The sequence below is a fragment of the Artemia sp. Qi Xiang Cuo genome, chromosome 2, assembly GCF_049724085.1.
Source record: "Artemia sp. Qi Xiang Cuo chromosome 2, ASM4972408v1, whole genome shotgun sequence".
Lineage (NCBI taxonomy): Eukaryota > Metazoa > Arthropoda > Branchiopoda > Anostraca > Artemiidae > Artemia > Artemia sp. Qi Xiang Cuo.
The window spans coordinates 10,262,502-10,285,135 of record NC_142795.1 but is presented as its reverse complement, the minus strand read 5'-3'; the positions used below and the strand labels follow the sequence as shown (position 1 = coordinate 10,285,135).

Genomic DNA, 22,634 nt, shown 5'->3' with positions numbered 1-22,634 from the left:
ATTTCCATAGCTGTTCAAGCTAAGGGACAGAAAGTTTTTTTATAGTACACCATTACACTGGTTCTAATGGTGTACTTTTTGTTTTGATCTGACTCTATGTTTATTAGTTATGGGTTATTATATTTCTTAACATTGGACGTGATCGTCTCTTACTAGGTTGCTAGCTACCGCTGCAGCCCAGATTAGATTGCTGCATGTTTTTCATCCACTTCCTGTAGAATCGCCTTTGCTTTTAGCCGAACTATGCGAATACCCTTCTTAATCAAAAAATTTAAATTAATCTGAGCTAGTTCGTTAGAAATACTTTGATAATAAATAAATTTTTGTTTTTTAAATTAGATTTTACGACTTTTATGATGCAGTTTGACGACAGTAGAAATTTAAATATAAACTGACATCCAAACAAGGTTTTACTATAGGCAACACTGACATTCCACCATTCGAACTGGAATTAACTTGGGTCTTCTGTAGGTCCATGAGGAATTGCTGAAAGGTCACAATAAAAAAAAGAATGGAAGGTAAGTTAATTCTAAAAACGTATGTTTTGATCCTCATACCTATAGATTCACATTGACTAATTAGATTTATTATAGCCTAGTGCTAAATAGGCATGTAAGGATATAGGCTAGGCTAATCCTGTCTCTGATCAAACATTGTTTTAAGCTAGGCTGTTGTAATAAGCTAGATAATACCTTTATGAATCTACCTTAACATATAAGAAGGGCCAATCCTTTTTCTCTTTACTCAAGCTTCTTAACTAGGCTTGGCTATGGTAGGCCTAGGCTAGATTAATTGGTAAAGTTCTACAAAATCATATTATTGAGTTAGGACTAAAGTGAATACACCATTCAATGCTTTTTTTATGCTGATTACAAATATAATAAGCATTTCTATCGGAAATGAATTTCAGCCCCCCCCCCTATATAGGCCCATTCTGGGTTAGGTTAGGTTGGGTTTGGTATAGCCTATATTTGGGGGGGGGGGCTGAAATTCATTTCCGATCGAAATGCTTATTATAGGCCTATTCATAATCAGCATAAAAAAAGGTGGTCAATATCTACCAAATCATATTATTGAGTTAGGAATAAAGTGAATACACCATTTGATATCTTTTTTTATGCTGATTACAAATATAATAAGCATTTATATCGGAAATGAATTTCAGCCCCCCCCCTATATAGGCTATACCTAACCCAACATAACCTAACCCTGAATTTGCGTATATAGGGGGGGGCTAAAATTCTTTTCCGATAGAAATGCTTATTATATATGTAATCAGCATAAAAAAAGGCATCGAATAGTGTAGGCCTATTCACTTTAGTCCCAACTCAATAATATGATTTTGTAGATATTGACCAAAAACACATCGAATGGTGTATTCACTTTAGTCCTAACTCAATAATATGATTTCATAGAACTTTACCATGAATACACCATTTGATGCCTTTTTTTATATGCTGATTACTAATATAATAAGCATTTCTATTGGAAATGAATTTCAGCCCCCCCCCCCCGATATAGGAGATACCAAACCAAACCCTGAATTGGCATAGATAGGGGGGGGGCTGTAAGTCATTTCCAATAGAAATGCTTATTATATTTGTAATCAGCATAAAAAAAGGCATCAAATCGTGTATTCACTTTAGTCCTAACTCAATAATATGATTTTGTAGAACTTTACCAATTAATTTTACATTAGTCCTATAAGCTTGGGACAGATCAAAAACAAAACAATAGTAAAAAAATAAAAAAAAAATAAGGAGAAAAACAAGGATTATAGGCCTACAAGCCAGTGAAAAAATATATCCTTGGATTTTTATTAGTAATTGTAATGTTATTATCTTGCACTGAGGATGGTCAAGCAGAGGTCTTGACTAAAATATTAGCATTTTAGTCCATATTTTCTCACTGGCTTGTATAATCCTTGTTTTTCTCCTTTTTTTTGCTATTGTTTTGTTTTATCATGATTAGCAAGTATGGCCTCAGAAATTATTTACAGATCAAAAAGCATTAAAACATCTGATGAGGCCTTTTTCTATCTTGGATTTTCTATCTTTAGTAACTTATTTCTAACCTCAGAGCTGCCACATTTAAGGAACTCATTTACCTCACTATCAGCACCTGGAGCCTTATTATTTTTAATCCTTTCAGTACTGTTGCTAATTCTTCCTCACAAAACAAATCTTCCTTCAGGTCCAAGTTATCACAAAGATTTTCATTTTCTTTTATATCTTTTCCTGCAACTCCATCTTGGTTTAGGACATTCTCAAAATGTTCTGCCTATCTCTCTTTAACTCTTTTCTTATCGCCAATTGTGGCCCCGCTCCTATCTTTAACTGGGACAAGTCCAGATTGACTACTCTCAATTTATTAATCCGCCAGTACAATATTTTACTATTATGCTGTCTAGGTGCATCTTCCAGATCCTCGGCAATTTTATCCATGGCCTCCACTTCACACCTCCTTAGTTCATATTTTTATGCTTTCTCCACTTCTGTTACATTCCTTTTGTTTTCATATGATCTATCACTCAGAGAATTCCTGTGCAAGTCCCTTCTCCTCAATATTAAACATAAAGCTTTTTCACTAATATTTCTAGCTGCATTCCTAACTTTCTCCCCTAAGACACCATCAGCACCTTCGCAAATTATTTTCCTGATATAAAATCCTATCCATCTCTCAAATTCTCATCCTGGAGTCTACTAACATCATAACTTCATGGGATGTAGTTACTCTTCCAAAATTTCAAGTTTATATTAACCCTAGATACTACCAGATGTTGATAAAAAATTAAGCAACCCCTAAATAAATCTCACAAGTTCATCAACCAATTTACATCCACGTCTGGGAGCCTTTCTCAATGGAAAAAAAAATAAAACGAAAAAATGTTGTTTTAAAAAAAAATAACATACATCAAAATACAACAAACTAAACACCCAAAGAGAGAGAAAAAACAAAAAAAAAAGAAAAGGAAAAAATAAAAGAAATAAAATATAAATAAATAAGCAGGAATCAAACTCACATATTAAATAAAACTTCCATGCACTGGCGTATTTAACACAATAAACAAAAGCAAATGTCTATAATCATTCCACTTGTCTCCTTGCAATCAATGTACAAATGGAAATCTATAAAAAAATAAAGAATATATTTATACTTGAACAAAATAATAAAGGTCACATCACCCCTGGCCCATAACCCCTAATTAAATCTCACAAGTTCATCAACCAATTTATGAATTATAAATTGAATGGATTTTTTTTAAATTAAAAATTGAATGGATTTTTTTGGTTGCAAAAATAAAATCCATTCAATTTATAATTCATAATTGCTTGATGAACTTGTGAGATTTAATTAGGGGTTGTTTTAATTTTTATCAACATCTTGTAGTGTCTAGGGTTAATTTAAAGTTGAAATTTAGGAAGAGTAACTACCTCCCGGGAAGTTATGATGTTAGCAGACTCCAGGATGAGAATTTAAGAGAAACTTTTCAGGAACAGTTGAATACTAAACTGGAGAGTATTAAATTTGAAAATGTGGAAGATGGATGAGATTGACATCATTTACAGAGGAGATTGGGTGGCCTAAAAGAAAAAAAAGTGACAAGGATTTTTTTTTTGCCAAAGTAAATGAAATGGTACCTGGCAACATTGAATTTAAAAAGCCAAGACTCAGCCAATTGACCAAGCAGTCCAAGATTATTTTGTAGAAGGGCATTATCTTCACATGACAAGGCTGATCCAAAAAGCTTTGATTTGTTGGCATAGAGCAATAATTTACTGCTGAAAGTAGAATAGCATCATTAACGAAAATGTTAAATAGTTTAGGACTCAATACACTTTCCTGATGAACTCCACTCAAAACTTATTTAAAAGATAAAAGAATATGGTTACTAGAGCTATCAAATAGCTGGACACACTGAGAATGCTGGGGAAGAAAAAATCAAGTATCCAGAGCAGGGATTTCTCTTCAAGTTTGACTGAACATACATAGCTTGATTGTAAGTTGCTTGTGATAGCCTTTGTCAAAAACTGTAGAAAACTAAAGCAGAATCATGTCAGTAGACCCCTCAGTATCAAGTAACTTAGTGATATTGTCATACAATTCAAGGAGATTGGTATCAACAGATCCTCCAGAGCAAAAGTCATGTCATGAGCTGTGCAAAAGATTATTTGCTTCAATATGCTGAATAAATGCAGAATTGACTATTATTTCAAGATCCTTAACAACTGCTGATGTCATGCTCTTAGGTTGATAATTTTTGGCAAGGCCCTTTCTACCATATAAATGTGATATATGTCAGAAAAGCTTTACTTAGTCAGGCCATTTGTATCAAAACCAAAGAGTGCATACAGGTGAGAGACCATATAAATGTAAGATATGTTTGAAAAGCTTTAGTCAATCAGGCCATTTGGAATGACATGAACAGTTTTCCAGTCCAGAGGTAGTCTGAAGAGATTCAATGATAAGTTGAATAACAAGGAAAGTGGTTGGGACAAAACTGTTTGACATTCATGCAGGATACAAGGATGAATGCAGCCAGGACCAGCAGATTTTTTAGTTTCAAGGGATGCAAGTTCCCTTAGAACCATTGTATCAATAACTAAAATTGGTTCTATCTCAAGCAATCCATCATATACTGGAGGAGGGGGAAAGACAGTTTTGGAATTCGAGGAAAAAACAAATGAGAATTGTTGTTTTAAAATTTCAACTTTCATCTCAGGATCAGCAACAAGTTGACTATCATGCAAGATATCAGGGACTTTACATCTGCTGCAAGATTTTTGAGAGGCATAATGCCAGAAAGATTTTGAGTTATCTTTAGCATCCTCAGCCAATTGCTCCTCAAACTTTCTCTTCAACTTCTTGATTTGATTAGTTACCTGGATACAAAAAGTTTTGAAGACTAGATAATTTTCTGAGATTTTCTTTTTTCTAAAACGATTCCATGCTTGAGATTTTTGTTAATTAGCCTACTAATTTCAGTAATTAAAAAGCTAAACTTTGGGCATGTTTTGTCAAAAAAAATTGTCTGGTACAAGACTTTTCAGTATCAGAATTTCAGCTTCAAATTTGACCAATTCTCATCAGTATCATCATTAATATGTTGATCCCAAATAACTTTGGCAAGTCTTTCAGAGACTAGTTTGTAATAGATATATTTTTGCTATTTAGAAGAAGGTTGTGTAGTAGGCAACCATAGCCCTGAAATAATTACAATACTGTTACCAACAGGTCTTGAAATAACATTCCTAATAAAAAGGTCAGCATTGCTGAGAATAACCAGATCAAGAATGTTTGGAGCTTGACCCTCTCTGAAAAGAGTTGGTTGAGATATTGTTTGATAGAGTGAGTTTACAGAGAAGCCAGACAAAAAAGGAGAATCTCTACTGCAAAAATTGGATTCATCAATGCAATGAATTTCAGGAAGATTAAAGTCCCCTGAAGGAAATGATCGTAATTTAAAATCAGACATCACTTTATATAGCATAGCAGCCAAAGTAGATTCAAAATCTAAAATACTGGGAGCATTGAAGCTTCTATATTCAACACCCTCAACTATTGAGGATGAAATATATCACAAATATTTTCTTATGTACTTATTGCATGATTGAAAATAAAAATTGTCACAAAATAAAATCTTGAACTTGTGAGCTTTCAGCAATTAGCATCATTATACATCAAATATTCAGTTTAGTTTTATTAGTTCTTTCCAAGACTGTTCCAGACGCATATGGTTTTCAGTAAAGAACCAATATTGTTTTCAGTAAAGCTCCATCATTGGTGCCTTAAAGCACCAATGATGCAGTAGGTGTAATGCTTTTCTATTAGAATGGTTTATTGACCCAGGCTACTTAGAAAATAAATGAAATAACTAAGTTGCACATCACACAATAAGAATGCTACATCTTCCTTCTTGTCACTAAAAAAACTGACAAAAGTCTTTCTTACTCTCATTTCTCTTAAAAATCTCCCTTTTTTTCTGTTTCCTTCCAGGCAGACCATTTTTTTTAAATCTATCTACATTTTTTTTTTGTTGAAATCACTTGTACAGCCTGTAGACTACAGGTTCAGTTTCAGAAGTTTTCTTACAAGTCGGCCGTATCTTGTGCAGGCTGTTGTTGGGGTCTTGCTAGCTTGTTGAGATGGTGTTGCAGGGGTACTCTTGCGGGGGATAGAGGTTTGATTCCTATCCTGGATTGGCAACAGGGACATGAAATGGTCTGCTTGCAATGGAAAGGGTGGTGACTTGGCAGCCATATCTGGGAGTATGGCATTGTCAAGTCCTTTGCAGACCAAACTCGTGCCTTTTGGGTTTTGATGTGGGCAAGCTGATAGGTGTTTGTGGTTCCTCTGCAGAATCGTACCTTCATTTGTCTGCACTTGGTACGATCGCGGCTGTTTGGCATGAGTAAGCACAACCGACTGTTTCCACGGTCTGTCTGGCATTTTCTGAATGTGGATCGCATCGCTGTGGTTAAGCTGCTTTAAAGCCTTGGCTGATTTGTTGTGGTGAATTTTCTGGCATTTCAGTTCTTTGCTGGGTGAGCTATCCAGTCAGGACAACCTTCTTCTATAAGTGATGTGTGGTGCATGATCCTATGGATCTTAGTTGGCAGGACATAAGGAACTGATCAGGAGATGTAAATCCATCAACCAGTGTATTTTGGTATTCAAGTAGACCTAGGAAGGGTTCTTCTCTGTTTTCTGATGCCTTGGTCATGATGTTTTTGTACTCTTCACAGCCTTCTTGACGAGTCCATGGGATTTGGGATACCCAGGGCTGGATGTGCTCATTGATATACCCCAGGCTACACCTTCCTTCTTGTCGCAAAAAAAACTGACAAAAGTCTTTCTTACTCTCATTTCTCTTAAAAATCTCCCTTTTTTTCTGTTTCCTTCCAGGCAGACCATTTTTTTTTAATCTATCTAAAATTTTTTTTGTTGAAATCACTTGTACAGCCTGTAGGCTACAGGTTCAGTTTCAGAAGTTTTCTTACAAGTTGGCCGTATCTTGTGCAGGCTGTTGTTGGGGTCTTGCTAGCTTGTTGAGATGGTGTTGCAGGGGTATTCTTGCGGGGGCTAGGGGTTTGATTCCTATCCTGGATTGGCAACAGGGACATGAAATGGTCTGCCTGCAATGGAAAGGGTGGTGACTTGGCAGCCATATCTGGGATTATGGCATCGTCAAGTCCTTGGCAGACCAAACTCGTGCCTTTTGGGCTTTGATGTGGGCAAGCTGATAGGTGTTCGCTGTTCCTCTGCAGAATCGTACCTTCATTTGTCTGCACTTGGTTCGATCACGGCTGTTTGGCATGAGTAAGCACAACTGACTGTTTCCACGGTCTGTCTGGCATTTTCTGAACGTGGATCGCATCGCTGTGGTTAAGCTGTTTTACAGCCTTGTCTGATTTGTTGTGGTGAATTTTCTGGCATTTCAGTTCTTTTCTGGGTGAGCTATCCAGTCAGGACAACCTTCTTCTATAAGTGATGTGTGGTGCATGATATTATGGATCTTAGTTGGCAGGACATAAGGAACTGATCAGGAGATGTAAATCCATCAACCAGTGTATTTTGGTATTCAAGTAGACCTAGGAAGGGTTCTTCTCTGTTTTCTGTTGCCTTGGTCATGATGTTTTTTTACTCTGCACCGCCTTCTTGACGAGTCCATGGGATTTGGGATATCCGGGGCTGGATGTGCTCAGTGATATACCCCAGGATTTGGCAAAGCTGAGGAATTCTCTGGAGGTGAAGGGAGGGCCATTGTCAGACATTAGCTGCGATGGTATGTCCTGTTTGGCAAAGTGGGCCTACAGTTTTTTTATGACCGCGTTGGACGATGTTGTAGTAAGTCTGTCAACTTCAAAGAAACGGCTATTATAGTCAACGGTTGCTAGGGGGCACTAACCGTTTCAATTTCCAATCAAATGGGCCCTTTTTGAAGTTTCTACAACAACACTTTCTATAAAAACTTATATACCCCCAGGCCATAACTTACAATCCTTGCCCTGAGGGCTCTGAGGGGGTTATCCTCCTCAAAGACCTAATTTCCAGAACTTTCAACTACGTTGAACAAAATAGATATCTCAAAATTTTTATTGCATGTGTTTGGGGAAATGGTGAGTGTGAGAGTGCTGTAGTTGCCCACCAATCACTTTCACCTTAAAAAGGGCACTAGCCCTTTCAATTTCTAATCGAGTGAGCCCTTTTTGAGCATCCCTTCCATAAGACCCATATATGCCCCCAGGGCATAACTTATAACGCCTGCCCTGGGGCCCTGGTGGATTTTGTCAACACCGGAATTTTTGTTATAATCTTTGAACTATTTTTAACAAAATATCTATCTTAAAATTTGTATTGGATGCATTTGGGAAAATAGGGTTTAGGGGGGGGAGCTGGTTACCCTCCAACATCTTTTGACGCTTAAACAGTGAACTAGAACTTTCAATTTCCAATCAAATGAGCCCTCTCTGAAGTTTCTACGACAACCTTTTTCTATAAAAACCTTAAATGCCCCCAGGGCATAACTTACAACCCTTGCCCTGAGGGCTATGGGGGGGGGTTGTCATCTTCAAAGACCCAGTTTCCAGAATTTTCAACTACGTTGAACAAAATGGCTATATCACAATTTTGATTGGATGTGTTTTGGGAAATGGTGGGCGTGAGGTTAGTTGCCCTCCAATCACTTTCCACTATTAGAAACGGCACTAGCCCTTTAAATTTCCAATCGAATGAGCCCTTTATGAAGTTTCTACGACAACCTTTTTCTATAAAAACCTTATATGGCCCCAGAGCGTAACTTACAACCCTTGCCCTGAGGGCTCTGGGGGGAGTGTCCTCCTAAAAGACATAATTTCCAGATCTTTTAAATACGTTGAACAAAATGGCTATCTCAAAATGTTGATTGGATGTGTTTGGGGAAATGATGGGCGTGGAAGGGGTGTTAGTTGCCCTCCCATCACTTTCGGCTATTAAAAATTCCCAAGCCCTTCCAATTTCCAATCAAATGAGCCCTTTTCAAAGTTTCTACGACAAATCCTTCGATACGAAGTGCCCTGGTCTAAAAGAAAGAAACCTATGATAAAACTTTTTTTTATGTAATACACTCACAGAACCCTATTGCAGAGGTTGCGATGGCTTCAGATGGGTAGAACGGTAGAAGAGCGAGTAGAATTTACGCAGAATCCATGTGAAGAATAATACCCCTCTTTGTCCACCCAATATTTTGTAGTAAAAACAATAACTAGAACTAATTCAATAAAACTACAGTTCATTGAAAATTTTAACTAAATTTTCGTCTTTTGTCCAAAATTTTAATTACATTCCAACTCTTTTACTTAAGACTTTAGTGTTGTATTATGTGACTTGTTATCTAGACCACTGTTTGATCTGTTTTGTCTTGTCACTAATTATATCTTATTTCATATTTATTTATTTTCTGTTAACCTACAACTATTGTACATTATATTATTCATAACAATAAATAAAAATAAGCAATCTATGTAAAATAAAAGGAATTGATATATAACAAATTTAAAAGCTTAGTATAAGCATGTTGAGACCAATTTGCAGCATTCCATTCTGATTTTTTCATATTCCGTAAGTCTCTTTAATTTACAAGAACATATCTAATCGGGCATGTCTTTTCCAAAATTAAATATGAAAAACAATTTTTTTTTTTCAACTGAAACTAGGGAGCAACATCAAAACTTAACTAACTTATGTAGACCAAAAATAACCCTTGAATTTTATCATTACCCATGCTCTTAAAACTTCAGTCGACAATTCGTGTTTGATGGCTTGGCTTATGTAACTGGACAAAATATAATCATTTGACATGATCTGGCATATTTGGTACTGAACCATCCTAATGAATTTTCTCCAGTGTTTGAATTATGGTCTTAAACAATTTGGTTTGTGCGCAATTAATGCTTGATTCCATTTTAGATATAACGAGCCCGTTGAACTACGATCCCAAGTCCTTTCCAAAGCTTGAGAATCTAGCTCTTGAAGAACTAGCGGCTAGTTTTCTGGGCGATCTTTCTCTCAGAAAAGACTTAGCACGGCGATATCAGTGCTTTCACCAGGAATCAAGTATATTGTCTTCATTAGGGTTAACAGAACCCAAATATATTGACACATACGTGAGACATCGACTTGAAATACTTCCTGGTCTTGTTGGTGAAAAATTTCGCGAATATTTTCTGCGAAAATTGTTTGAAGAAAGACACTTCCTTAGTGCTTCTTCAATCTATGATATATTTTTGTTTGAATCTTTAAATGAAGTTGGTATTAGACTGCGCGACTGCGAGCTGAAAGAGGTGCAAAATATGTGTGATATAGTGACTTTTAGAGCTCCAAACTTGCGTGTGCTGAAAGCTGAAGTTAGCTCCAGTGCCAGGCTTTCTGATTTTGATTCACGTCTGGAAGTGCTTTTCAAATCTTTAAGCAAATTAAAGTGTCTTGAAAGTCTGACGCTTGATATTGGTGTAGAGGTGAAACCCCATTTGTTTTCAATCCTTGGAGTAAACTGTCATTTACTGAAGCATATAGTGGGAGTACCTGCAAACATGGAATCTGCAGCAAGGCTACTTTTCCAGATTCCGGAAAAAGTCTTTCCTGGTCGTGGGAAAAGTCTTCAGAAAGTTTTAAAAACTTCTTTGAAAGACTCTCTCCTAACACCATTAGCGCGAAACCTTGAAACTTTGATTTTTGAGGACGAATTTGAAGGTACAAGTGACATCAAGTTCTTGGCAAATGTATTGTTCAGCCTGCCTAACCTAAGGTATGTACTATTTTATTTGAATTTCTAGTATTTGTCTTAATAGTAGTGCTATTGTAGTAATGTATATGACCTCTATCATGCCTCAAGGGCGTATCTGACGTTTTCACACTTCTAGGATAATTGCTAAAAATGTTCCTGAGCACTTCTCAAAAGGAGGATCAGCAGGCTATATATCTAGCAGTCACTCTTTGATGCTCTTGATTTACATGGCCCTTTTGATCTCCCATTTGAGAACAATTTACTTAGTAGTTCGGTAATTATTTGAAAAGTATATCCAAAAAGTAATGAGATTGATCACCATAAGATGTTTCAGTCGTCACCAGAGCGCCCTCAAGGGGTTATATCGGTGGTAGAAGTCCTATCCAATCATTGGTAGTCACGTCTGAGCAGTGATAGATTGAGGATGGACAGTTGTGCAAGGTGTGTTTTTCATTTTGGTCACGCGTTAACAAACGGAGCGGACGGTTTGACAGCACCACGTCATCAACTTCTATGTTCTCTTGGATGAAACGCCTTCAGAGACTCTTGCATTGATTGAACAAGCCTAAAAAGATTTGCACGTCAAAAGAATGTTTTTTGTTGTTATTAGGGCTTTAAAAGTGGGCCTGAGATAGTTGAGGGCGAAGGTTGACATGGACGGCCTTTAGTGAATCCTCTGGATAAAACGATGTAAAAATTTAAATAACCCTAGAAATCTAATCGTCGATTCAGTCTGCAAATGATAGCTCAAAACTTGAAATGTCCAAGTCATTGGCACCCTAGGTTGCAGCCTAGAATCTCAACCTGAGAGAAGCTCGTGCAAAATTGGTGCCAAGAATGCTGAGTGATGAACAAAAATTATTCCGTATATGAAAGGGGCTGTCCCCTCCTCAACGCCTCGCTCTTTACGCTAAAGTTTTTTATTGTTTTAAAAAATAAAGTTGTGAGACAGAGTCAAACTTTACCGTAAAGAGCGAGGCGTTGAGGAGGGGACAGCCCTTTCATATGCGGAATAATTTCTGTTCGTTTTAAGCTTTAATGTCGCTCCTTACTTTCAGTTTAAAAAACTTGTTTTTTTTTAATTTAATTTCTGATCGTTTTTTAGTTAATTCAGCTTTTATTTTGGCTAACCGTCATTGAATAAGTAAACAAAATTTGCATAAAATTTTTACTTTTCTTTTACTAAATGGATGTCTTTACAAATTAACTTACGTAACTAACTTCTATATTCGTACATTTTTCTTCTGGCAAAAAATACAAAGTTGCAGATTTTCGCAGATATGAGCTTGAAACATGTGTAATAGGGTTTTCTGATACGCTGAATCTGACGGTGTGATTTTCATTAAAATTCTTTCAATTGTAGGGGATGTTTCCCCCTTCTTTAAAAAATCGAGTAAATTTTCTCAGGCTCGTAGCCTTTGATGAGTAATACTAAACTTTGTTTATTTGAAACTTGTTAAATGAAACTTTGTTTCATTTGTTTATTGATAGTGATTTATGGTTGTTTTATGCCTGAAAAATTAATTAAATTTATTTCTTTGGTTTAATGTAACTTTACTTTGCGTTGAAAACTTTCTTTCGTGGAATTTTTTTTTTTAGTTATCTTTTCATGCGTTTAGAGAGGAAGTGTCTTCTCACGCAAGACACCTCTAGCCTAGTCTGTGTGATTCAATAAATTGTTTTAGATATTAGACAGCCTAGAGAGACCATTACCCCCCCCCCCACGTCCTGTTTTATTTTTTATGATTTCAAATTTATATTTGTCTAATGTGCGGCATATTTAAGTCCATTTTTCCCTTGCCATAACTATTAAATCTGTTGATTTCTTGAATATTTTTAGGAAAATGAATATTAATCCAGATCATGCGGTTGACTTATTTCGATCCATGAATTCAAATGTAAAAAAGTTTGGTCCAATTGGCTTAGAAACGGTTATGGTTAAAGGAGGAACTATTGATACGCTGCAAAACATCAAGAATGTAGCACCAAACATTGGATCATTGGAATTAAGTAATTTCCACTGGGGAAAGAGAAACAGGATGCCTCCTGCTTTTAAATCTGTGAGTTTTGTATATTCTTTTCTAGGCCTTGGTTCACCAGGCTGAGGGACAGGGGGGCCTATTCATGTAAATGAAGGAGGGGGGGCTGGATTTTTCGCCTTTTTAAAATTAAGATGTAAAATGGTGCTTTTCAAAACCTAGGAGGCGGGGCATTAAAAAAAATAATGAAAATACAAAAAACAGTATTTTCTAGAATTTAACGGGGACCAATTGCCTCTCCCCCTACCCTTTTAATTGATGCCCCGGTTGAGGAGAGGAGGTTATCAACCCACCTCTTTTAACCAAGAATTTTGAATTTTTGTTTATAAAACCAATTCCATAGGAAAGGTAATGCGCCGAAAATTCATGGCTGTAAAAAAGGATTTTCTGTTTAAGCCAGTGCAGAGCACTGTAAAAAGATTTATTGTTAAATCCTGGATCCGCCATTAGCATCAACAGATGCTATATCTCAAAAATCTAATTTCAGTCATAAACATATCTTTGACAGCAGATCTATCAAATATCCAACTGTACAAGAGAAAAACCCAAGAGACAAATCCGAATCTGTTTAGTTTCTAAACTAGTGAAAAACCTTTATAAGTTGTCTTTTTCACTTCTAGCGAGAGATTGATATTTAATTTTCTGGTTTTTAGTCAAGCAACTCCCAGCAGCAACAGTGTTAAATCTGCGCACGCCCGTGCTACAATGAATGAATGAATGTTTTTTATTGCCCATCATCAAGTAAACAATTACAAAGATGGAGTAGAAAGAAATAGATAAGGGGAAAAAAAAACTCACACACATAAACAAAAGAAAAAAAAGACTTCTAACAACACTGTACAATAAACTTAGAGCGCCACTAGTGAGGTACTATGGCGCGGTACATAGTGTGGTACGGATCTAATGTGTGCTTGAACCGGCTAATTCGGTCTTTAACCCCTTCAAAGGGGTCTGCTATTTTATACTTTTCTGAAACTATTCAAATCTTTTTCTTTTCGCTCTATTTTTAAAATTAATGACATTATGTGTCCCCCGAGGGGTTAACAACTGGGCATTTTGAGGGACACCTGGAGGCATGAGGCACGGAGGCACATGGGATGCATATTCCAAAGGGCGCAATATGTAAATATATACAGCTTGCCTGTTATTCGGTATCTGTCGAATATTTTAGCACCTTCAAAAGCGATCGTTTAAAACTTGGAAAAAAATCATTTACGGGTTTATTTGGCAAGGAAAAGAACCCCCAAGACTGAAAACAACTGATATGTACCTAAAGAAGAAGAACGGAGGACTGCAAGCTGTTGATATCCATGCAAAAACTAGGTAACCCTACGATGGCACTGATGGTGTCACTTTTTCCTATTACACATGCAGCGTTGCCACCAGCTCAAAAATAAAATTACGATTTTTCTCAAAAAAAAATCCCGAAATTTCAAAAAAAATCCCGGAACACGGTTTTTAAGTTATACAACATAGGGCTGCGCGGTGATGACATAAAAAGCAAGGTGCGAAATTTAAAGTACCGTGAAGCGAGGTTTCTAGTTGTAACTAACAACTTATTGTCAATATTCCTAGTATTATTTCGACGTGAAAACGTTTTGGTGGATTAGTAGGATCTACGACAAACATTTTAGGCCAAGACAATTCGCCAAAGTTCCGAAAAAACATGTCTACACATCCACGTTTCATCGTTATTTGAATTTTCCGCCCAAGAATTGACGTCACGCTTCTCAGCCCTATTCAATATGGCTTGGCCAGTGATAAAAGTTGCCTTTTATCACGTCTTCACACGTCCCTTTCCTTTTTATCATACCTGCTTTTCTGTTTAGTGGCTGCGCCAAGACGCACCCTTGGATCTCGGATTCTTAATTGTACTAAAAAAAAAAGGAATCTGCTGCTTTGACACGAAAGAATCCGGAGGAAACAAAGATCCCTTTTTCCCGAATGTACTTAGAATCCAACTTTCTTGGTATTAAACACAGGCCTTAGGGTATTTGAAGAGAAAACTGTAAAGCAACAGTCAGAAAAACTGTTACTACCGAGTTATTAGTAAAAAGCGCTAAGTAAAGCAACCAGCTAAAAAAAATAACTAGTTTCTCAGATATTTATTGGTACGTTTCAGTAATCATCTCGATAATCACAGTTTAAATGACAAACCTAAGGAAATGAACAGATGAGCTTCAGTAAATCAAACTAAGCTCGGTTTGCGCAAGCATAAACACTAAGTCTTCTACTGCTAGGTCTTCTATACCGAGCTGTAAATGATAAGATTCTAAGAGTTAGACTTTTGGAAAACCACCTTCAAAATTTGATTTCATGTTAGTGAAAATTGAAGGATACGAATTTTAAGAAGTAGAAGTAAAAATGCCACCGAAAAAGTGTTTCTTAGAAGGGGAAGGACACCCTGGAACGGGGGGAGCGATAGATATTTGGCAAGAAAAAGTTAAATGGTAGTATGCCTTCATATCCGCTAATACATTGACTGGTATATAATAATTTTTTTTTTGAAGTTTAGGTGATATGATAATGTATAAAGTTGTAAGATTTATATGTTTTTGTATTAAAATATCACCGAGTGGAGAGGAGGAGGGAAGAGAAAAAAATAACAACTACCTCTGAAAAATGTTAAACAAAATTCCTTCTGTTGACACACAGAACATGGCGATGGTGGTGGTTATGGTCTTGAGGTCAGTTTTGGGTTTAGGTGCCATTTCATGCCATTTTAGGAACCCTTTCTTCTGGATAAATGAATTCAGCTTTGTGAAGACGTCTGAGTCAAAGCCAAAGACAATGTTGGTGCCGATTTCCATAGAAACGGGTTCTGCTGAATGCATGATATACAGGCTGGAGTCACAGTAACCCTGGTCTACCAATGCGGCGGTTAATTTGAGATCAGCATTCAGCCAGAACCACTGGCACACAATTCCTATGTCGTCAGGGAACGGTATCGCCATATTCTGCGTGTCAACAGAGTGGCATCTTCGCCCAGACAAGTGGCCAAACTATATGAACCACCCAACTAATACTCTCTTTCCCCTGCCAACCGGTCTGTAAACGCACTATTCATCAATACTCAATTCCAATTTCACACTGACCTCTGCATTGGTTTGTGGCGACTCACGTAGTCCTACTCGTCGGCCCTGGACCATCACCCGTTTTAATCGGTCACTACTCAGCTTCTCAGAGCTTTCCCTCAGAAGCGACAACAGCGTGGATTTTTTTATTGGTGTTATGGAGCCGGCAGAAGTCTTGACAAGACAAAACCTAGAATTCTTCATGTTCGTCACAGGCTCATTAACCCGATTTTTCTCAACTTGATGTTTCACACAGTGAGCAATTACTGGCAAATCTTCAAAGATGTCGTCCCTTTCCGCGCCCGATTCAGTGTCAGTCGCGGAAGCCTTTTCCTGCTTATTGGACAGAGTATTTTCTCCTGAGTCATCGTCTGAGTTACTGTCGTGAAGTACAGAAAGACGAACATTTGGTACTTGGTGACCGAAAGCAGAAAGTACGTCGTCGGGTATCAAGGCTTTCATTATTCGCTGGCTATAAATACGAGCTCGCCCTAGCTCGAGCTTGATTTCATCGTCCCCGGGCAAAAAAAAATCGGAATTAACAGACACAACACCAATGGATCTAACTCGCTTGGCCTTGGGCAAGGACAACTGTTCATTAGAATATTGAGCTTCAAAATCCGTTATACTTTCATATCGACGAATTCGATGTAGAAGTTGGAGGAAAAAAAAGTTTATTACAGTACTGTAAGTGCTGGTTTGAGACCGCATCTTCTTAAAAAAATCTTCTCACGGTTGGCTATTCATGTCGAGGAGTTTGAAAAGCCGTTTGAGCCCAAGCCGTTTGAATCGACGAGTGACAAGCACTAGGGAATGCATATTTATCTCTAGGCAATGGTAAAGGTTTGTGGTAATAAAATTATCGTTCAAAGCATAATGTCCACTTTTTAGGACCCAGGATCTTCAATGTCGAACGCAGTAAACAACACGACCAAGTAAAGATAACCTCTCAAGAGGAAAAAGTTTGCCGTCATAAAAAACGCGCCGTACGCTTTCCATAAGCCAAAGATAAAACTGTGTTCCTTCGCCTCCAGGAACACGCTGTTTCAGGTGTGCCGGAGGCACGAAGGAAGGACACCTGCGACGGTCAGTTATTAGCCCCTCGGTGTCCCCTAGATCCTAAATCATGTATGTGCGCCTCGTTCACTCTTTACAAAGTGTTTTTTTCTAGATTATTAATGATTTTTCATAATCCTAAGAACCCCAACAGAGAAGCACATGCTCCACTCTAATCACCTTAGCCTTTGTCAAATTTCGTGAAATTAGCCTCCGTTAATACCCCCGAAGTATAAGCCTCCAGAAAGACCAAAATTCGTTTCAGTTTCAAATTTAACAATGAACCTTCAATGTACTTGTGTTAAAAATGGATAAATTCTCTGGTTAGTCGAACAAAGCTACAAGGAATGAAGTCCCCCGTGTTGGTGTCTTTCCAAATTACTTTTGATGACGATATTTTTCATCAAGTAGACTTAGAAGAGATCTATAGAGCTCATCATAGTAAAAGAAATGGATTTAAAGGGTATACAGATTCCTTTATTGACGATTTTGAAACTGAGTTGGATAATGATATGTTCGCTCAAGTACAAGGACCCTTACCCAAGAAAATAAGAATTCATAGGTAGAAGATTTATTAGGAACAGATGGCATAGATCAAATTGAGACAGGAGAAACGCATCGCGTACCTAGCACTATCGGTGCTAGTGCACAAAATGCAATTCCAGTGCAAAAAGACGATTTCGATTTGTCAAAAAATTAAATAAAGAAAAACAGGTTTTTTTAACTGAAAGTAAGGAGCGACATTAAAACTTAAAACGAACAGAAATTATTCCGTATATTCGCTCTTTACGCTAAAGTTTTTCCTTGTTTAAAAAAAATAGAGTTGTGAGAAAGTCAAACTTAAGCGTAAAGAGCGAGGCGTTGAGGAGGGGACAGCCTCTTTCATATACGGAATAATTTCTGTTCGTTTTAAGTTTTAGTGTCGCTCCTTACTTTCAGTTAAAAAAAACTTGTTTTTCTTTATTTAATTTTTGAACGTTTTTGAAAAAATGCAGGTTTTGATCTTGGCTCACCGTACATGAATAATTAAAACAAAATTTGCATATTAATTTACTTTTATTTGGTTAAATGGCTTTCTCGAAACTTGTTTAATTTTATTTACGAACGTTTTTATTAGTACTAAATATACGTAACTTACGAAATAACTTACGTAACGAACTTCTATATTCATATATTTTTAATACGTATATAAGGGGGTTCGCCCCCTATTTAATACCTTGCTCTTTAAGCGAAAGTTCGAATTTTGTTCCAATTTTTTAAAAATGACTGCTTAATCACAAAGGCCGTTAATTAGAATAAATAGCTCTTATGAAAGTACTAAAAAATCTTTGGCTTAAAGAGCGAGGTATTGACTAAGGGGTGAACCCAATCATATATGTAATATTTTCGGTTCGTATAAAGTTTTGATGTTGCTGCTGTTGCAGTTGAAAAACTTGTTTTTTTTATATTTAATTTCTGATCTTTTTTTAAATAATGCTGGGAAGTCCGGCGTCCCCTTCATAGCAATGTCCCTTCCCCCATGAAAACTTCCTTCATGGAAAGATCCTCCCACATAACCCCCGACCCACCCACCCCCCATTACCAGGAAAAATCTCCCCTGAAAACGTCTGTATACTTCCCAATAACCAATACTATATGTTAACCTTGGGTACAGTTCATAACTTTCAGTCCTCCCTCTGGGAACTTTGGGGGATTAAGTCATCCTAAGAGACATACTTATAATATGTTAGAACATGCTGAACAAAATGGGTATCTCGAAATTTTGATCAGGTGACTTTGGAAAAAAAATGATCAAGAGAGGGGGCATAGTTGCCCTCCATTTTTTTGGTCAATTAAAAGGGCACTAGAACTTTTAATTTTCATTCCAATGAGCCCTCCCACGATATTCTAGGACCACTGGGTCGATAAGATTACCTCTGGGAAAAAAAAAATAAACACGCACCCGTGATCTTTCTTCTGGCGAAAAATGCAAAATTCCACATTTTTGTAGATAGGAGCTTGAAACCTCTACAGTAGGGTTCTCTGATACGCGGAATATGAAGGTGTGATTTTCATTAAGGTTCTATGACTTTTAGGGGGTCTTTCTCCCTTTTTCCGAAAATCAGCCAAATTTTCTCAGGCGCGTAACTTTTGATGGTTAGGACTAAACTTGATGAAACTTGGTTAGGACTAAACTTATACATTTGAAATCAGCATTAAAATCTGATTCTTTTGGTGTATCTATTTGTATCAAAATACCGTTTTCTAGAGTTTCGGTTACCATTGAGCCGGGTCGCTCCTTACTTACAGTTCGTTACCAACGAACTGTTTGATTAACGAAAAGCTATTTCAGGTTATCTTGTGTAAAAAATAATTCAGGTAAAAAGTGCTTTACCGAAGGAAAAATGAAATAACCATTTACATGCGAGACGTGTAACACAACTTTTGCTCCCAATTTATTTTAAGAATCTTAAGAAATTCCACAATTACATACCTCTAAACCCTATGAGTGCATGAAGTGCAACTAAATCTTTTCTTATAATTCAGCTTTATCCATCCATAATAAGATTTATACAGGAACAAGATGCCTATTTTATCAGAATATTTAAAAAACTATCAACAAAATTAGTTTTTTAAAGAAAAGTAAAGAGCCACATCAAACCCAAAATGAGCGGGAATAAATTCAAAAATTTCTCCAAGCGTAAAACCACCACCAGTCGCCATCAATAAATAAATGAAACCCAAAACGAATAGAAATTACAATAAATAACCGATTCAAACTCAAAACGAGCAGAAACTAAGATGGGTGTGGCTGACGCCCCCTTGCCATCGGAAGACCAGAACATAATTCGCACTTTACTGAAAACAATCCTTATTTCGATCTGGAAGTTTCTATTTCTCATAATGTCGAAAAAAAAATAAAAAAATAAAAGAGCACCGTCATAACCAAGATTACTAGAAAAAAACAAACAACAACAAATGAATGTGGATTGACAGTTGAATATACATATACTGATATTTATTCCTTAAAGTCTTAATAATTTTGAATTTACTTAAGTTAATCAAATAAAAAAAAACAAGTTTTTTCAGTAGAAATTAAGGAGCGATATTAAAACTTAAAACGAACAGAAATTGTTACGTATATGAAGGGAACGGGAGGGGGGGTTACTCTTCCAAAACACCTCGCCCTTTGCGCTTAAGTTTTTTAGTTCTTAAAAAAAGCTTCTTATTGTTGTAATTAAACGAATATAGTGTTTCAGGAATCGTTCTTAATGAATTGGGACAGAATTCAAACTTTAGCGTAAAGAGCGAGGTAGTTTGGAGGAGAAACCCCCTCATATACGTAATAATTTCTGTTCGTTTTAATGTTTCTCCTTACTTTCAGTTGAAAAATCTTGATTTTTTTTGTTTAATTTCTTATCTTTTTTTAAATAATGCCAGGAAAACTGGCTACACCTCCACGGAAAAATCCCTCTATCCAATGATTTATCCTCTAGATTATTCAATCCTGGTGAAAATTTACCCCGGACAATTACCCTTAACATCTCCACGCGTAAAGTTGAGTCGGCAATCAAAAAGCAAGACATAAGAAGAATTTTGTATAGGAATTCTGGCAAATTCACCCCCTTGAAACTTCCCTCCCCATGGAAAATTATCCCTGTAGAAAATCCCACCAGCAGAAAATCCCCCTCCCCCCCCCCCCGAAAAATGTATGCATACTTCCCAATAAAAAATACTATTCGTAAACAATGGGCAAATTTTGTAACTTGAAGATCTTTCCCCAGGGGCTGTGAGAGGGTCATGATATCCCCAAAAGCATAATTATTTGGTCTTTTGACTATACTTAACAAAATATCTATCTCAAAATTTTGATCGGACGATTTTGAGAAAAAAGGGGCGTGGGAGGGGGCCTAGTTGCCCTCCAATTTTGTTGGTCACTTAAAAAGGGCACTAAAATTTTTTATTTCTGTTCGAAAGAGCCCTATTACGATATTCTAGGACCATGGATAAATACGATCACCCAGGGAAAAAAACAAACAAATAAAGAGGCATCCATGATCTCTCTTCTGGCAAAAAAAATCCACATTTTTTCAGATAGGCGCTTGAAACCTCTGCAGCAGGGTTCTCTGATACGCTTAATCTCACGGTGTAATTTTCATTAAGGTTCTATGACTTTTGGGGGGTGTTTTGCCTTTTTCAAAAATCAGGCAGATTTTCTCAGACTCGTAACCTTTGATGGGTAAGATTAAACTTAATGAAACTTATATACTTGAAATCAGCCTAAAACTCTAATTCTTTTGACATATGTATTGGTATCAAAATTCCGTTTTTAGAGTTTTGATAACTATTGAGCCAGGTCGCTCCTTACTTTACAGTTCGTTACCACGAACTGTTTGAACAAGTGAAAACACGTAAAATATATTTTGTGTTACCACATGTTTTTGGCAACCTTAATGCATATAGAGTGTTTCTTTTTACCTCAAGACCCCCTAAATGAACTCTGAAAGTTTCACCTTAATATCCTTAACCTCAGTAGAAGTGGTAGTCATAGCAGCCGTAATAGTAGCAATTGTGGTAACATGCATACAATGCCTTTTGGTTTGTTTAACATTCTCCTCAACATGCCCTTGGTCAATTGATCATCCCCCTCATCATTTCTTTAAAATGCCAGCTTAATACCCTCAGTCATTCCTTAGTTTTTCCCAAATCGACAACCTGCATGCACATAACATCTTTTGATTTAGTTTATTATTCCGTCAATATTCTCTGAAAGTTTCAATTGAATGCACTTTGTCTTTTTGAACACCAAAGGTCAAACATGGTTTTTTTCCTAATAACAAATACTATATATAAACAATGGGTAAATTGCATAACTTACAAACCTTGCTCTTAGGGCTTTGGGAGGTTGACACCCCCATTATCCCTGGAGACATAGTTACTGGACCTTTCAACTATGCAGAACAAAATGTATGTGATTGCGCTGCACTGCTTATGATTTTGCTTATATGCCCTTATGAAAACCTGCTTGCATATATTTTTTTCCCCTCAATTGAAAATCCTCCTAAATTTTCACTAAAAGTTTCACCTTAGTACCCTTAGCATCATTAGCTACAGCAATGTTAGTAGTAGTATTAGTAGTATAGACACAGTGCCTTTTGGTCAGCTCAAAATCTGCCACAACATACCCTGAAAGTCCCAACTTGAGAATGTTAGCCATTCCTGAGATATTACTGTTACACTATTTTGACAACATCCTCATAGTTCGTTTTGGTTTAGTTCAACATCCACCTAAACATTCCTTGAAAGCTTCACCTTAATACCATTAGCTTCAGTAGTAGTAATAGTTGTATGGTAGTAGTAATAGGATTAATAGTAGTATGCACATAGCACCTTTGAGTTTTGCAACACCCCCCTCAACACTCACCACAAGTTTCAATTTAATATCGCAAACCGTTCCTAAGGCATTGCTGGTACGTCCTCTTGACAACCTGTATGCAGATAGTGTGTTTTGGTTTTGTTCAACACTGTTTCAACATCCCCAAAAATTTTTCATTAATACCCTTAGCTTTAGTAGCAGTAGTAGTAGCAGTATTAATAATAGTAGCAGTAGTAGCAATAGAATTAGTAGTAGTAGCCTTAGCTTCAGTAGCTGTAGTAGTAGTTGTAGTAGTAGAAGTAGTAGCAGTAAGATACAAATATTGCCTTTTGGTCAGTTCAACA

General features: G+C 36.8%; 1 protein-coding gene across 1 annotated transcript in view; it reads left to right on the top strand.

Moving 5' to 3' along the window:
• Nucleotides 1-426: 426 nt before the first annotated feature.
• LOC148954892 (uncharacterized) overlaps nt 427-22,634 on the top strand; it is a 415,568-nt gene continuing 393,360 nt past the window's right edge. The window contains exons 1-3 of the mRNA XM_089107977.1: nt 427-518; nt 9,949-10,786; nt 12,606-12,825. Of these exons, the coding sequence (XP_088964103.1) occupies nt 512-518; nt 9,949-10,786; nt 12,606-12,825 (1,065 nt within the window). The 5' untranslated portion in view covers nt 427-511. The remainder of the gene's footprint in view (nt 519-9,948; nt 10,787-12,605; nt 12,826-22,634) is intronic.